Raw genomic sequence first — 17,500 nt, 5'->3', positions numbered from 1 at the left:
TGTGTGTGTGTGCGCGCGCGAGTGTGTGTGTGTGTCTGTGTGTGTGTGCGTGTGTGTGATTACTACTATTGTCTTGATACAGGATATAATATCATTACCATCATGATTATGATTATTATCATCATCATTACTCCGCCAGATCTGGATATACCGACGCCTCCCCACGTGACAGAGCCTACGGAGCCCGCGCTGCATTATGTTCTGGCCAATGGAAACCACTCTCTGCACTGCCGGGCTACCGGAAACCCCGCCCCCACGTGCGTCTCTTCTGTTGGTTTCGTTTCTTTTGTTGTTGTTTTTTGTGGGGGGTTTGTTGGTTGGTTGGTTGGTGTTCTTTGGTTGGTTGGTTTGTTTTCATGCTAAAGGTGGCAGGATGGTTAAAACGCTTATGTGCCAGTACAGTTTTCGTGAGTATCTGGGTTCTTCTTCTTCTTCTTCTTCTTCCCCCCCGCCCCCCCTCCTCCTCCTCCTCCTCCTTCTTCCTCTTCTTCTTCGTCGTCGTCGTCGTTCGTGGTCTGCAACTCCCACGTTCACTCGTATATACACGAGTGGGCTTTTACGTGTATGACCGTTTTTTACCACGCCATGCAGGAAGTCATACTCCGTTTTAGGAGGGTGCATGCTGGGTATGTTCTTGTTTCCATAACACACCGAACGCTGACATGGATTACAGGATCTTTAATTTGATCTTCTGCTTGTGTATACACACGACACGAAGGGGGTTCAGGCACTAGCAGGTCTGCACATATGTTGACCTGGCAGATCGGGAAAATCTCCACTCTTTACCCACCAGGCGCCGTTACTGATATTCGAACCCGGGATCCTCTGATTGAAAGTTCAATGCTTTAACCACTCGGCTGTTGCGCCCGTCTGATATGGGTTCGATTCCGTCTCTCGCCCAAAGTTTGACTGGAAAACCAAAACCGAGCATCTAGTCATTCGGGTGAGACGATAAACCGTGGTCTTGTTTGGAAGCGTGGACTTGTCGTGCACTGGAAAAGAACCCACGGCAACAAAAGTGCTGGCAAAACTCTGTGGTAGAAATCCACTATGGTCGGTACACAGATATGGGTGCACTCCACGCCTAACCATGTGTGTTGGGCCTTGCTGCTGGTTGGCCAGATGTGGCGCAACGTGTATGGATTTGTCCGAACGCAGTGACGCCTCATTGAAAAACTGAAAACTGAAACTTTAACGTTGAAGATCCCGCAGCCTTTTGGTCATAATGGGGTAGTGAATTCGCATCCAATGTACCGACAGCTCGGTAAAGAAAGGCCGGGCCCAACCCTTTCCCTCAACTGTTTTAACGGTTTTTCGTTTTCGTTTTTCCTATTTCGTTTTTTCACAGCAGATTTCTCTGTGTGAAATTCGGGCTGCTATCCTCAGGGAGAGCGCGTCGCTACACTACAGCGCCAACCATTTTTTAAAATATTTTTTTCCTGCGTGCAGTTTTATTTGTTTTTCCTATCGAAGTGGATTTTTCTGCAGAATTTTGCCAGGAACAACCCTTTTGTTGACGTGGGTTCTTTTACGTGCGCTAAGTGCATGCTCTGCACGGGACATCGGTTTATCGTCTCATCCGTTCAGACCACCACTCAAGGTCGAGTGGAGGGGGAGAAAATATCGGGGGCTGAGCCGTGATACGAACCAGCGCGCTCAAATTCTCTTACTTCCTAGGCGGACGCGTTACTTCTAGGCCATCACTCCATCCGAAGTCAGCTACCCGTTCACACCTGGGTGGGGTGAGGACAGTCGGAGTGGGGTGCCTGTCTCGAAACCATAACGAAACGGGGGCTCGAACCCTCATCACTAGTGGACAGTGGGTAAGAAGTCCAACGTCTAACCGATTACTGCATCGGCGTCTGCCGATTTTTTTTTTTTTTTTTTTTTTTAATGTCTGTTTTGTTGTATCTGTTATGCATGTGTGGGTGTATGTGTGAATGTGTGTCTTCATGTTTTACATTTATTTGCTTATTTATCATCATTGTTGTCTTATTTATTTATTTATTATTATTATTATTATCATTACTACTACCTTTTTATATCATAATTATTATTTATTTATTTATTTATGTAAGCTTATCTATTATTTATTCCCTTTTTTTCTCAAGGCCTGACTAAGCGCGTTGGGTTACGCTGCTGGTCAGGCATCTGCTTGGCAGATGTGGTGTAGCGTATATGGATTTGTCCGAACGCTATGACGCCTCCTTGAGCTACTGAAACTGAAACTGTTAGCATATTTCTTGGTATGTGATTGTGAAAACACGCCCATGAAAAGTATTTAAAAAACAAAACCAAAAAAACAAAAACAAATGCAGGTTCAAGACTAGAAGTACTTTACAATATAAGTTCTGTTTGATATGTGTTTTCTTTGTGTTTGGATCTCTGTTGTTGGTTTTTTTTTTGTTGTTTTTTTTGGGGGAGGGTGTTTGTTTTTTTTGTTTTTGTTTTTTTGCTCCGTTGTTTACTGCAATTTTCTTTCATTTATTTTTGTTCCTCTTTAGGGCGATGGATGGGTGTAAATAGAAAGCATGCTTCTCGTTTGTCTGTTGTTCTCGTTTATGAAGAGCTTGCCTTGTCTTGTCTTGCCTTGTCTTGGTTAATTTTATTGTCTTGTCTTTCCTTGCCTTGTATAATCTTAATGTATTGTATTGTCTTGCCTTTTCTTGTCTTGTCTGATCTTGTCTTGTCTTGTCTTGTCTATTAACCAGTATGGAGCTGACGGCATTTTGCATAAGTATATTAATGTACAAGGATCATGTTAATTAAGTGAAATGGCACACAATATCGACAATGATACATGGCGCATAACAAAACGGTAAAACCATCTCTGTTTGTCACATGCTGGTATAATCATCGATTTTGTGTGACATTGTTCATAAGAATGATGTTTCATGTTAAAACAAAACAACAATATAATAATAATAATAATAGTAATAATAATAATAATGATAATGATGATAATAATAATAATTATAAAAGCTGTTCTCGTATCTAGTTGGGTAGGAAGACGCGGGGGGAAGGAGTCCTCAGCCGAGGGGTTTGTGTTGTCGGGTTTTGGTTAGTCGTCAGTATTTTTACTCCCCCTCCACTATACCTTGAGTGGTGGTCTGGACGCTGGTCATTCGAACCGAGGTATGCATTTAGCGCACGTAAAAGAACCCACGGCGACAAAAGCGTTGTCCCTGGCAAAATTCTGTCGAAAAACCCACTTCGATAGGAAAAAAAGGCTGTGTATTGCATTGCATTGTGTTGCACGTGTGTAGCAGTCTATGTATTGCATTGCACTGTGTTTGACGTGTGTAGCAGGCTGTGTATTGCATTGCACTGTGTTTGACGTGTGTAGCAGGCTGTGTATTGCATTGCACTGTGTTGCACGTGTGTGCAGGCTGTGTATTGCATTGCACTGTGTTTGACGTGTGTAGCCTGTTGTGTATTGCATCGCACTGTGTTGCACGTGTGTGCAGGCTGTGTATTGCATAGCATTGTGTTGCACGTGTGTAGGAGCCTGTGCATTGCACCGCACTGTGTTGCACGTGTGTAGCAGTCTGTGTATTGCATTCCATAGTGTTGCACGTGTGTGCAGGCTATGTATTGCATTGCATTGTGTTTGATGTGTGTAGCCTGTTGTGTATTGCATTCCATAGTGTTGCACGTGTGTGCAGGCTATGTATTGCATAGCATTGTGTTGCACGTGTGTAGGAGCCTGCACCGCACTGTGTTGCACGTGTGTAGCAGTCTGTGTGCACCGTGTTGCACGTGTGTGCAGGCTGAAGTGGAAAGTAAACGGGGATCTGGTGTCCACCATGGGCGACCCCAGACTGTTGGAGGATCAGATGAAGGGGACTCTGGTCCTCCAAGCCTTTGACGTCAGCATGGAGGGCTACTACCAGTGTTTGGCCAACAACAAACACGGTGTCTCTTTGTCTCAAGTCGTGGAGATGAGACTAATTGGTGAGAAGTTTTGGGTAGTAGGAATAGTCTTTAGGTTTTTGTCTTTGTATTCAAAAGAGGTTTGGTTAGTAGTAGTAGTATTGTTGTTTTTTTTGTGTGTGTTTACACAGTTTAGTAGTCTTCAGGTTTTTGTCTTTACACTTTAAACAGGTCTGGGTAGTGATAATCGTAGTAGTAGTCTCCGGTTTTTCGTCTTTACATTCTTAAGAAGAGTAGTAGTAGTAGTCTTCAGTTTCTGTTTTTGCATTTTAAAGATGTTTGTGTTGTAGCAGTAGTAGTAGAAGTCTTCAGTTTTTCGTCTTCAGATTCATAAGAGGTTTGGCAGCAGCAGTAGTATTCAGTTTCCGTCTTTACACTCTAAAGAGTTTTGGGTAGTAGTAGTAGTCTTCTTTTGTTTTTTTTTGTTTGTTTGTTTTTGTTTGTTTTGTTGTAATCTTTGCACTCTAAAGCTGTTTGGGTAAATGTAGTAGTAGTAGTGATAGTCTCCGGTTTTTCTTCTTTGCATTTTACAGTGGTTTGGGTCATCATTATCTTCTTCTCAGTCACTACCACCATCACCAGTAGTAGTAGTAGCAGCCTTTGTTTTTAGTCTTTACACTCTAAAGATTTTTGGGTAGTAGTAGCAGCAGTCTTCAGTTTCTGTCTTTTCACTCTAAAGAGGTGTGGGTAGTAATAGTAGTAGAAGTAGTTGTAGTAGCCTTTGTTTTCCGTCTTTACACTCTAAAGAAACCGGTTTGGGTAGTATTAGTTGTAGTCTTCAGTTTTTCATCTTTACACTGTTAGTGATATTAGACTAGAAAAAAGAAAGGTACGTTTGAATATGGTTCGGTTTAGGTCTTTTTGTTATCTGTTTGTGTTTGTTTGTTGTTGTTTTTTTATTAATCTTTTTCAATTATAAGAGAGAGTGACGCAAGAGAGTGACAGACTAGACTAAAGGGAGGCAACACACAATCACATGCGAGTTCAGTCTCATTCTCCCGCACTCTTCTGTAAACAAAACAGACACAAGGCATTGCCCCTGAGCCTATATAATTTAACACACACACACACACAAAAAATTCACAAATTGTTCTGCTTAACAAGCAGTTAGTACACACACACACACACACACACACACACACACACACACACACACACACACACACACACACACACACACACAAACGCAGGCATCCGATTTTGAGTCTGGGGAATGTTGACTTCTGTTCTTCAATGTTTCTGTGGGTCCACGAACCGAACAGTCAACACACATATCACCCCTGGTCTTGTGTCGCACACACAAATGTCGTGGTTCCTTCGGACGTGTCTTAGTCTTCAAGACACGTGTTGTCTCGAGGCTGCACCATCCTCGTCAGACATCAGCCAGGTCTGTCCCGATCCCGTCTCCCCGGACTGGGCCGCTACCACGTCTCCTCGGATAGTGGGTTGATCCCGTCTCCTCGGACTGGGCTGTCTCTTAGCCTGCCCCGGAACTCTGTTGGCCAGAACCACAGAGCGCCAACAGCCAGACCTTTTTCTTCCAAGCCTCTACGACAGACTGTGTGTCGCTAGCCAGTTAAACCGGGCAGAGAAAAATATACTCACTGACCAGTACGAAAAAAAAAAACCACGTGCAGATAAACAGAAGCACTTGAATCCGCCTGCACGAGGAAATCGGGTTGTGGCACTCCGTAACATATAAGCAAAAATACAGAGATAAAATACAGAGTCAAAAGAAACAAAGACTCCAGCAACAACAACGTCAACAATGGGAAAAAATAGTATCAAAATTTAGACATCAAACAACTGGCAAATTTTGTAACAGTACAAAGTAATCACACTGTTGCGTGTATCATTGTTATTGTTGTAGCTGTTGCCGTTGTTGTTGTTGTTGTAATATTATTATCAGACTCGACATCGACGTTCTCATGGATCCACGTTGCTGTTATGGTCTTCCTTGTTATCAATGTTATTATTATTTTTGTGTTGTTGTTGTGTTTATCACTACCACCGTTTTCTTGTTTCTGTCGTTGTCGTTATCATCATCATCATCATCATCATCATCATCATCATCATCATCATATGTCATCAATACCCACCACCACCACCACCACCACCACCATCATCATCATCATCATCATATGTCATCAATACCCACCACCACCACCACCACCACCATTATCATCATCACCAAAGTAATCATGACAACTAGTATCATCATCATCATCACAGTCACCACCACCACCATCACCATCGAAGTTATCAAGACCAGCAGTATCATTAACAACTTCTTCTTCTTCTTCTTCTTCTTCTTCTTCTTCTTCTCTTTCTTCTTCTTCTTCTTCTTCACTATCATCACCACCAAAGTCATTGGGACCATCAGTATCGTCATCATCATCATTGTATTCTTGTTGTGTTTGTCCATATCACATTTTTTCTTGTTTCTATCGTTATCTTCCTCCTCCTCCCCTTTTCCTCCTCCTCCTCCTCCTCATCATCATCAATGTTATTATCATTACAGTCACCACCACCACCACCAGCATTATCATCACCATCACCAATCATGACAACCTGATAATCATCATCATCACAGTCACTACTACCACCACCACCATCATCATCACCAAAGTAATCTTGACCGCCAGTATCATCAACATCATCATCATCATCCATCATCATTATCATTATCAAAAGTCATCAGGAATACCAGTATCATCAACATCATCGCAATCACTGCGAACAACACCATCATCATCCTCAAAGTCGTATGGACCACTAGTATCATCAGTATCGTCATCATCATCTTCACAATCACTTCTACCACCACCACCATCACCATAACGATCACCATCATCACCAAAAGTCATCAGGACCACCAGTATCAACACCATCATCATCATCTTCACAATCACTACCACCACCACCATCACCATAACGATCACCATCATCACCAAAAGTCATCAGGACCACCAGTATCATCAACATCATCGCAATCACCGCCACCACCACCACCACCACCATCATCATCATCATCAAAGTCATCAGGACCACCAGTATCATCATCATCGCAATCACCGCCACCACCACCACCACCACTATCATCATCATCATCATCAAAGTCATCAGGACCGCATCACCATCATCATCGTCATCGTCACTGACTGTTTTTGTTGTTGTTTTTCAAGTGGAGCCCAAGTTCCTGAACCCCAAGAAGCCGAACAACACAGTGAGGGTGAAGGAGGGACACGGGGCCAAGCTGAAATGTACTGACCAGCCCTACAGACAGCCGGACGGCACGTACAGCTGGTACCACGTCAAAGGCGCCACCCAGGAGATGATCCAAGTTGACCAGTCGGACCGAATGGACATCGACCTTAACGGTACATGTCGCACGATAGACCTTAGCTTTAGGCGTTGTGCAATGTCGGCTATACGTGTTGCAACATAGACCTTAGCAATAGGCGTTGACCGGCCGAATGGATAGCAACCTTAACGGTACATGTCGCACGATAGACCTTAGCTTTAGGCGTTGTGCAATGTCGACTATACGTGTTGCAACATAGACCTTAGCAATAGGCGTTGACCGGCCGAATGGATAGCAACCTTAACGGTACATGTTGCACAATAGACCTTAGCTTTAGGCGTTGTACGATGTCGACTTTACGTCTTGCAACATTGACATTAGCAATAGGCGTTGACCGGTCAAATGGATAGCAACCTTAACGGTACATGTCGCATGATAGACCTTAGCTTTAGGTGTTGTGCAATGTCGACGATACGTGTTGCAACATAGACCTTGGCAATAGGCGTTGACCAGCCGAATGGATAGCAACCTTATATCGCACAATAGACCTTAGCTTTAGGCGTTGTACGATGTCGACTTTACGTCTTGCAACATTGACATTAGCAATAGGCGTTGACCGGCCAAATGGATAGCAACCTTAACGGTACATGTCGCATGATAGACATTAGCTTTAGGAGTTGTGCAATGTCGACTATACGTGTTGCAACATAGACCTTAGCAATAGGCGTTGACCGGCCAAATGGATAGCAACCTTAACGGTACATGTCGCATGATAGACCTTAGCTTTAGGTGTTGTGCAGTGTCGACTATACGTGTTGCAACATAGACCTTAGCAATAGGCGTTGACCGGCCGAATGGATAGCAACTTTAACGGTACGAACTGTAACATAGACCTTAGCAATAGGCGTTGACCGGCCGAATTGATAGCAACCTTAACGGTACATGTCGCATTATAGACATTAGCTTTAGGCGTTGTGTAGTGTCGCCTTAACGGTACGAGCTGTAGCATAGACTTTAGCAATAGGCGTTGACCGGCCGAATGGATAGCACCCTTATATCGCACAATAGACCTTAGCTTTAGGCGTTGTACAATGTCGACTATACGTGTTGCAACATAGACCTTAGCAATAGACGTTGACTGGCCAAATGGATAGCAACCTGTACATGCGATGGAATAGATATAGATGGTATGTGTCGCCCGACAGACCTTCGCAGTGGGCGTTGTAAGGTGAGTTTCAGTTTCAGTAGCTCAAGGAGACGTCACTGCGTTCGGACAAATCCATATACGCTACACCACATCTGCCAAGCAGATGCCTGACCAGCAGCGTAACCCAACGTGCTTAGTCAGGCCTTGAGAAAAAAAAGTAAATAAATAATAGATGAATACATAAAAAAAAGAAATACTACTAATATAAGGTGAAATAGGTATCAACCTTTACAGTACAAGTTGCATGACAGACATTAACAATAGTTGTTGTACAGCCGAATGAATATGAACCGTAATGGTACTTGTTTCATGATAGACCTTAACAATAGGCTTTTTGCGGCCAAATGGATATCAGCGTAAACGGTAAACAATACGTAAACAATAGGCATTGAACAGCCGAATGCATGTCGACCTTGATTGTATGTGTTGTATAGCGAAATGGATACCGACCTTAACGATAGGTGTACAGATGAATGGATACAGGCCTTTAGGGTAGATGTACGGCGGATTATATATGTACAGATCTCAGTGGACATACTTTGTACATCATATGTGTGTGTGTGTGTGTGTGTGTGTGTGTGTGTGTGTTTAACCGACTAATATTGTACATTATCTGTGTGTGTGTGTGTGCGCGTGCGTCTGTGTGTCTATGTCTGTCTGTGTGTGTCTGTGTAACAGACATGCTCTATGCATTTATCTGTGTGCGCACACAACAGGCACATTGTACTTCATCGACGCGAGGCCTGGAGATACAGCGACCACCTACGCCTGCGCAATATCGTTTGGTGAATCCAACAAGGTGACTGTCGCCCAGACTCCCTATGTCGCCCTTCAGGTCACACCTGGTGCAGGTGAGTTCCTGCCGGTGGCGGTGTTTGTTGTAGCTGTGGTGGTGGTGGTGGTGGTGTTTGTTGTAGTTGTGGTGGTGGTGGTGGTGGTGGTGCTGTAGTTGTGGTGGTGGTGGTGTTTGTTGTAGTAGTGGTGGTGGTGGTGGTGTTTGTTGTAGTTGTGGTGGTGGTGTTTGTTGCAGTTGTGGTGGTGGTGGTGTTTGCTGTAGTTGTGGTGGTTGTAGTTGTGGTGGTGGTGGTGTTTGTTGTAGTTGTGGTGGTGGTGTTTGTTGTAGTTGTTGTGGTGGTGGTGGTGTTTGTTGTAGTTGTGGTGGTGGTGGTGTTTGTTGTAGTTGTGGTGGTGGTGGTGGTGTTTGTTGTAGTTGTGGTGGTGGTGGTGGTTGTAGTTGTGGTGGTGGTGGTGGTGTTTGTTGTAGTTGTTGTGGTGGTGGTGTTTGTTGTAGTTGTTGTGGTGGTGGTGGTTGTTGTAGTTGTGGTGGTGGTGTTTGCTGTAGTTGTTGTGGTGGTAGTGTTTGTTGTAGTTGTGGTGGTGGTGGTGGTGTTTGTTGTAGTTGTGGTGGTGGTGGTGTTTGTTGTAGTTGTTGTGGTGGTGGTGTTTGCTGTAGTTGTGGTGGTTGTAGTTGTTGTGGTGGTGGTGTTGGTTGTAGTTGTGGTGGTGGTGGTGGTGTTTGTTGTAGTTGTTGTGGTGGTGGTGGTGTTTGTTGTAGTTGTGGTGGTGGTGGTGGTGTTTGTTGTAGTTGTGGTGGTGGTGGTTGTTGTTGTGGTGGTGGTGGTGTTTGTTGTAGTTGTGGTGGTGGTGGTGTTTGCTGTAGTTGTGGTGGTGGTAGTGTTTGTTGTAGTTGTGGTGGTGGTGGTGTTTGTTGTAGTTGTGGTGGTGGTGGTGGTGTTTGTTGTTGTGGTGGTGGTGGTGTTTGTTGTAGTTGTTGTGGTGGTGGTGGTGTTTGTTGTAGTTGTTGTGGTGGTGGTGATGTTTGTTGTAGTTGAGGTGGTGGTGGCAGTGTTTGTTGTAGTTGTGGTGGTGGTGGTGGTGTTTGCTGTAGTTGTGGTGGTGGTAGTGTTTGTTGTAGTTGTGGTGGTGGTGGTGTTTGTTGTAGTTGTGGTGGTGGTGGTGGTGGTGTTTGTTGTAGTTGTTGTGGTGGCGGTGTTTGTTGTATTGTGGTGGCGGTGTTTGTTGTAGTTGTTGTGGTGGTGGTGTTTGTTGCAGTTGTGGTGGTGTTGTTTGTTGTAGTTGTGGTGGTGGTGGTGGTGTTTGTTGCTGCTGTTCTTCTTGTAGTTTTCCTTCTTCTTCTTCTTCTTCGTTCTTCTACACACACACACACACACACACACACACACACACACACACACACAAATATTCCACTGAAAGGATTGGTAATCTACATGTGGACACGCTTGCGTGTGTCAGTGTTTTGCGGCAAGAGTTGATTTTCAGGCGTTGGACTTTTAACCCAGTGTTGACCAGTGATCAGGGTTTGAGGCCCCGTTTCGGCAATGTGTTTTGTCCTGGGGGAAGGGACTTTACTCTGATTTTCCTGCCTCCACCCAAATGTGATTGGGTTGGGGAAGGTTAAAATGGCGGAAATAGAGGATTGGGCCAATGCCTAGCCCTGGACACGGTGGATATGGGTTCACTTCCCCAATGGGGGAAAAAGGGTATGCTATCTGTGTATTTTTTCTTTCTTTTTTTTTTCTTTTTTTTTTTACTTCAAATTGGTGTTTGCGTCTCGGTGTGTGTGTGTGTGTGTGTGTGCAGTTCAAGAGTTCCCTCCCAGTCTCTTGGAATCGACCGGTTACACGACTGGCGACATCGGAGGGCAAGCTACTCTGGAGTGCTTCTTCAGCGGACAGTAAGAGTTCTCTCCCTCTCGCCCTCTCTCCGTCTCTGCCTCTCTCTCACTCGCTCTCTCTCTCTGTCTCTGGGCAGTTCGTCTTATTTCAACAGCACCTTTAGGTCAGTTGGTCTGTTAACAACATGAACGATCAGTCAGTCTGTTAATGGATTTTTCAGCTGATTGGATACTGGTCTGTGAGCGCAAAGTGATTGATCTGTCAGTCTATTGATCAAACTGATCAGTTAATTAGCTACTGGTATCTTTCCGGGTGTTTTTATGTTTCGATTGTACTTACTTACTTGTTTATTTTATTTGGTCAATTTGTTTTGCTCTCGACACCTGGCCATTCACCGCGTTCGGACAAATCCATATACGCTACACCACACCTGCTTGGCAGATGCAGATGCCATACCACCACCAGCATAACCCATCCTGCTTAGTCGGGCCGTGAGTGCATGCATGCGTATGCATTTGTGTACGTATCAGGAGTGGATTTTTTTTTTTAATTCATGCAGAATTTTGCCAGATGACATCCCATTTTGTTGCCGTGGGTTCTTTTCTTCTTTTTTTTTTCTTTTTAGTGCGCAAAGTGCGTGCTGCGTTCATCCGAACGACTAGACACTCCGTTTAACTCTCTCCATACGAACGGCGAAAGAGACGACGTTAACAGCGTTTCATCCCAGTTACCATCATCAAAATATTGCAAGCGGAAGACTCTCATACTGAAGAGGTGAATGTTGACAAAGAATACCACAATTCTGACGACGGAAGCTAAAGGTTGGGTCATTCAGACACCCACTGGACATCCGAGGGGTCTGTGTAGAGGAGAAGAGAGGACTGGTCGTACTGAGTGAGTTAACTTTTCTAGCACCATTGATCAAATCCTGGGAGAAAGGGCGAGACACGGAATCGAATCCAGACCCTCACGGACACTATGATCATATTGTCAGATGAGCGTTTTAACTCATTCAGTACGGCCAATCCTCTCTTCTCCTCTACACAGACCCCTCGGATGTCCAGTGGGTGTCTGAATGACCCAACCTTTAGCTTCCAACGTCAGAACTGTGGTATTCTTTGTCAACATTCACCTCTTCAGTATAAGAGCGTTCCGCTTGCAATATTTTGATGATGGCAATTGGGATGAAACGCTGTTAACGTCGTCTCTTTCGCCGTTCGTATGGAGAGAGTTAACCATTCTACCATTTTTCCTCAGCATGATATTAGATATCAGGTGTCTCCCCACCCTCTTACCCCTAAGGTTTCTGCCCCCTACCACTCCCTCCCCATTTTCGTGGGATATAAGTATCCATATCATTCATCATGGTTATCTCCCTCTGCCGTGTAACGTGAGGCGGCTGTCGACGTTAAAGCTGAATGTGTCTAAGTTTGCTGTCTGGCTGGTTTTACCAGAGGACAACAGTGACCCTGTTTCTGTATGGATTTGTTTTACTGTCATCTGAGGTTTTCTAGAACAGTTGGTAAAGGCAGCTCTGTTGTTACCGTGGGTTCTTTTACGTGCGCCAAATGCATGCACAGGGAGGAAGGTGGCATGATGGTCAAGACGCTTCTCTGCCACTACAGTCTTAGTGAGGGTCTGAGTTCCAATCCCGCTCTCGCCCTTTCTCCCAAGTTTGACTGGAAAATCAAACTGAAGGTCCAGTCATTTGGATGAGACGATAAACCGAGGTCCCGTGTGCAGCACGCACTTGGCGCACTGGAAAAGAACCCATGGCAATGAGCGTAGTCCTCTGGCAAAAGAACAATGTTGAAGATATCCACTCTGATAAATCACACAACATTACATGCAAGCACTCAAGACCTCATCAAGCGCGTGAGGTCATGCTGCTGGTCAATGCATTTGCATAGCAGGTGCGTTGCAGCGTTTACGGGATTTGCCCGAACGCAGTGACGCCTCCTTGTTTCAGTTTCAGTTTCTCAAGGAGGCGTCACTGCGTTCGGACAAATCCATATACGCTACGCCACATCTGCTGGGCAGATGCCTGACCAGCAGCATAACCCAACGCGCTTAGTCAGGCCTTGAGTGCATGCTTTTACATTTGTGTACCTATCAGAGCGAATTTCTTTTGCAGAATTTTGCCAGAGGTCAACACTCTCGTTGCCATGGGTTCTTTTTTCAGTGCGCCAAGTGCGTGTTGCACACGGGACCTTGGTTTATCGTCTCATCCGAATGACAAGACGCTCAGTTTGATTTTCCAGTCAAACTTGAGAGAAAGGGCGAGAGCGGGATTCGAACCCACACTCTCACAGACCAACTCTATTGGCAGCTGAGCGTCTTAACCATTCTGCCACCTTCCTCCTGAATAACTGTGGAGTGATGGCCAAGAGGTAATGCGTCCGCCTAGGTAGCGAGAGAATCAGAGCGCACTGGTTCGAATCCCGGCAGAGTCGTCAGTATTTTCTCCCCCTCCACTAGACCTTGAGTGGTGGTCTGGACGCTAGTCATTCGGATTCGGAGACGATAAACCGAGGTCCCGTGTGCAGCATGCATTTAGCGCACTTAAAAGAACCCACGGTAACAAAAGTGTTGTCCGTGGAAAATTTATGTAGATAAATCCACTTTGATAGGAGAACATTAAAAAAAAAAAAAAAAAAAACAACTGCAGGCAGGAAAAATACATTAAAAAAAAAGGGGTGGCGCTCTCAGTGTAGCGACGCGCTCTCCCTGGGGGGAGAGCAGCTCGAATTTCACACAGAGAAATCTTTGTGACAAAAAGGGTAATACAATACAACACGATACTGACACATTCGAACCCATTCGAAAGTGACACTGACACTGACACTGGCACTGACGACAGGCCACGCCCCCGCATCACGTGGATAGACGGAAGGTGGAACGAGCAGATCGTGCACGAGGCTGAGGACCGGAAGTTCATCACGAACGGAGGCCACCGGCTGACCATCAAGGGTCTGAGGGACGGGGATGAGGGCAGGTACATCTGCGAGGCCTCCAACTCCATGGCCAAACACAGGGGCATCACCTTCCTGAACGTCACCTGTGAGTCACGTGCTTGCTATTGTTGGTAGTGGTGGTGGTGGTGGTGGTGTTTTGTTGTTGTTCAACATCACCTGTTAGTCACGTGTTGGTGGTGATGATGGTGGTGGTGGTGTTTTGTTGTTATTCAACATCACCTGTTAGTCACTTGTTATTGTTGGTATTGTTGTTGTTGTTTAACATCACCTGTGAGTCACGTGTTATTGTTGTTACTGGTGTTCTTGGTGGTGGTTTTGTTGTTGTTGTTGCTGTTGTAACCGCTAACCGACTGTTGGAAAGACTGAGCAACCGTTGGAATGACTGACGGACTGTTTGAATGTTTGGTGGACTGTGTTGGAAAAACGGACGGACTCACGGACACACTAATGGAAAGTGATTGATAGTACAAAGTACAATGATTGACGGGACGGACTTGTGGTCTCCGGAATGGCGGCATTATTCATGATTGCCAGACTGGTAGAATGATTGATGATTGCCGGAATGGTGGCATGATCGGTGATTGTCGGCATGATTGATTATTGGCGGCATGACTGATGATTGACAGATTACCGGCATTGTTGATGACTGAAGGTATGATTGATGATTTCTGGCATGATTGATAATTGTCGGATTGCTGGCATGGTTGATAACTAAAGGTATGATTGATGATTTCCGGCATAATTGATGATTGTCGGATTGCTGGCATGGTTGATAACTGAAGGTATGATTGATAATTGCCGGCATAATTGATGATTGTCGGATTGTTGCCATGGTTGATAACTGAAGGCATGATTGATGATTTTCGGCATAAATATTGATTGTCGGATTGCTGGCATCGTTGATAACTGAAGGTATGATTGATAATTGCCGGCACGACTGATGATTGTCGTATTGCCGGCATGACATGATTGCCGGATTGGCAGTAGACTGATGACTGACAGATTGCCGGCATGGTTGATAATTGCCTGAATGGCGGCACGATTGATGATTGCAGGAAATGCGGCATGGTTGATGATTGGCGGTATGACTGATGATTGACGGAATGTCGGCGTGATTGATGACTGATGATTGACGGAAGGGGGTGGGGTGTTGTGTGGTTGATGACTGATGATTGACGGAAGGGGGATGGGGTGTTTTGTGATTGATCACTTATGATTGACGGAAGGGGGGCGGGGTGTTGTGTGGTTGATGACTGATGATTGACGGAAGGGGGGTGGGGTGTTTTGTGATTGATCACTGATGATTGACGGAGGGGGGTGGGGTGTTGTGTGATTGATGATTGAGTAGGGTGTTGTGTGATTGATGACTGATGATTGACGGAGGGGGGTGGGGTGTTGTGTGATTGATGACTGATGATTGACGGAGGGGGGTGGGGTGTTGTGTGATTGATGACTGATGATTGACGGAGGGGGGTTGGCGTGTTGTGTCCCTGTTGCCCACAGCACGGCCGACGTTCAGGATCCCCAGTCCTCAGATCCTGGTCACCCCTGTGGGCAGCGACCCCACCTTCACCTGTCTGGCACAGGGCGCTTTCGGGGAGGCACCTGTCTCCCGACCCACCTGGACCATAAACGGACATAATGGTGGGTACAGCTTCGTCTAAAGTTGGGCCAACAGCAAACTTAGTTTAAACGCTTCCCACCGCACAACCAAACCCCCACCCCTTGAGGCCAAAGTTTGAATAAAAATCTGTCCAAACTGAAATAAAAGGGGGGAAAAAAACAACTGTGAGCTGTATGATCAATGGTTTCTCCACAGCAGTGGGAATTCATCGATAGCTTAGTTTTCTGTGAAAGACCATGACTCTCAACTGGGAAGCATTGGGGGCGAGTATTGTGTTGTGTATTACAAGGTGGTGGGGTGGGAGGGGGAAGGGTTTGGGTTTTGTGTTGTGTATTACAGTTGGGTGGTGTGGGGTGGGAGGGGAAAGGGTGCGGGTATTGTGTTGTGTATTACAATGGGGTAGGTTGGGAGGGGGAAGGGTTTGGGTATTGTGTATTACAATGGGGTGGGGTGGGAGGGGAAAAGGTGCGGGTATTGTGTTGTGTATTACAAGGTGGTGGGTTGGGAGGGGGAAGGGTTTGGGTATTGTGTATTACAATGGGGTGGAGTTGGAGGGGAAAGAGTTCGGGTATTGTGTTGTGTATTACAATGGGGTGGGGTGGGGTGGAAGGGGAAAGGCTGCGGGTATTGTGTATTACAATGGGGTGGGGTGGGGTGGGGTGGGAGGGGAAAGAGTGCGGGTATTGTGTTGTGTATTGCCATGGGGTGGGAGGGGAAAGGATTTGGGTATTGTGTTGTGTATTGTCAAGAGGTGGGGTAGAAGTGAAAAGGGTTTGGGTATTGTGTTGTGTATTACCGTGGAGAATAGAAAATGGGTATAGAAATAATTATTCAGATCAGTCAATCACTCAAAGATTCCGGCTCGCACACTCAGTCAGAAATCTTTCGGGGTGGCAGTCTTTTGTCGTGTAAAACTCAGTTAAACTTCAAACCATAGGTGCAGTGTCATTTTGATTTGTTCAGTTACCCCCACCCCCCTTTTTTTCCCTGTGACAGGAAACAGCATGAGGTACCGCATCAGTGAAGACGGAACACGGCTGACCCTTATTGACGTCACCAAGGACGACATGACGTGTGTCCAGTGCAACGTCAGCAACTCCCGCGGCTACACCTTTGGTGACGGTTTTCTGGCCGTCATTGGTAAACACGCCTATCACTGCTTCTTCTTCTTCTTCTTCTTCTTCTTCTTCTTCTCCTCCTCCTTTTTGACTTTTTATACCTAGCCAAGTAGGCAGCTATACTCCGTTTCCAGAGTTGTGCACGCTGTGTATGTTCCTGTTTCCATAACCCACCGAAAGCTGACATGGATAACGGGATTTTTAACGTGCGCATTTGATCGTCATCCTCATCATAATCCTACCACTATTATCACCATCCTCACCATCATCATCATCACCACCACTGATCACCACCATCACCACCACCACTACCACCACCATCAATCACCATCAACACCACCACAACTATCACCACTACCACCAGCAACCACCATCACCACCACTATCACCACCATCCACACCAATCACCACCACCATCACCACCACCACCATCACCAGCAACCACCATCACCACCACCATCCACACCAATCACCACCACCATCACCACCACCACCATCACCACCAACCACCGTCATCACCACCATCCACACCAATCACCACCAACCACCGTCACCATCCACACCAACCACCACCATCACCACCAACCACCACCACCGCTACCATCACCACCACCATCGACACCAACCACCACCATTACCACCACCACCACCACCACCATCACCACCACCACCACCATCACCACCACCATCATCATCACCACCA

At 45.8% G+C, this 17,500-nt stretch overlaps 1 protein-coding gene across 2 annotated transcripts in view; it reads left to right on the top strand.

Annotated features, from left to right (window-relative positions):
- The window catches only part of LOC143290937 (neurofascin-like), a 39,247-nt gene that overhangs the window by 11,809 nt on the left and 9,938 nt on the right, over positions 1-17,500 (top strand). For both annotated transcript variants that reach the window (XM_076600508.1, XM_076600507.1), the window contains exons 3-10: positions 140-257; positions 3,770-3,954; positions 7,119-7,313; positions 9,161-9,295; positions 11,046-11,139; positions 13,941-14,140; positions 15,559-15,699; positions 16,676-16,819. In XM_076600508.1, the coding sequence (XP_076456623.1) occupies positions 140-257; positions 3,770-3,954; positions 7,119-7,313; positions 9,161-9,295; positions 11,046-11,139; positions 13,941-14,140; positions 15,559-15,699; positions 16,676-16,819 (1,212 nt within the window). The remainder of the gene's footprint in view (positions 1-139; positions 258-3,769; positions 3,955-7,118; positions 7,314-9,160; positions 9,296-11,045; positions 11,140-13,940; positions 14,141-15,558; positions 15,700-16,675; positions 16,820-17,500) is intronic.

The sequence above is a fragment of the Babylonia areolata genome, chromosome 16, assembly GCF_041734735.1.
Source record: "Babylonia areolata isolate BAREFJ2019XMU chromosome 16, ASM4173473v1, whole genome shotgun sequence".
Taxonomy (NCBI): domain Eukaryota; kingdom Metazoa; phylum Mollusca; class Gastropoda; order Neogastropoda; family Buccinidae; genus Babylonia; species Babylonia areolata.
Note: the sequence above shows the minus strand (reverse complement) of the source record. Positions and strands in the feature narration are given on the sequence as shown.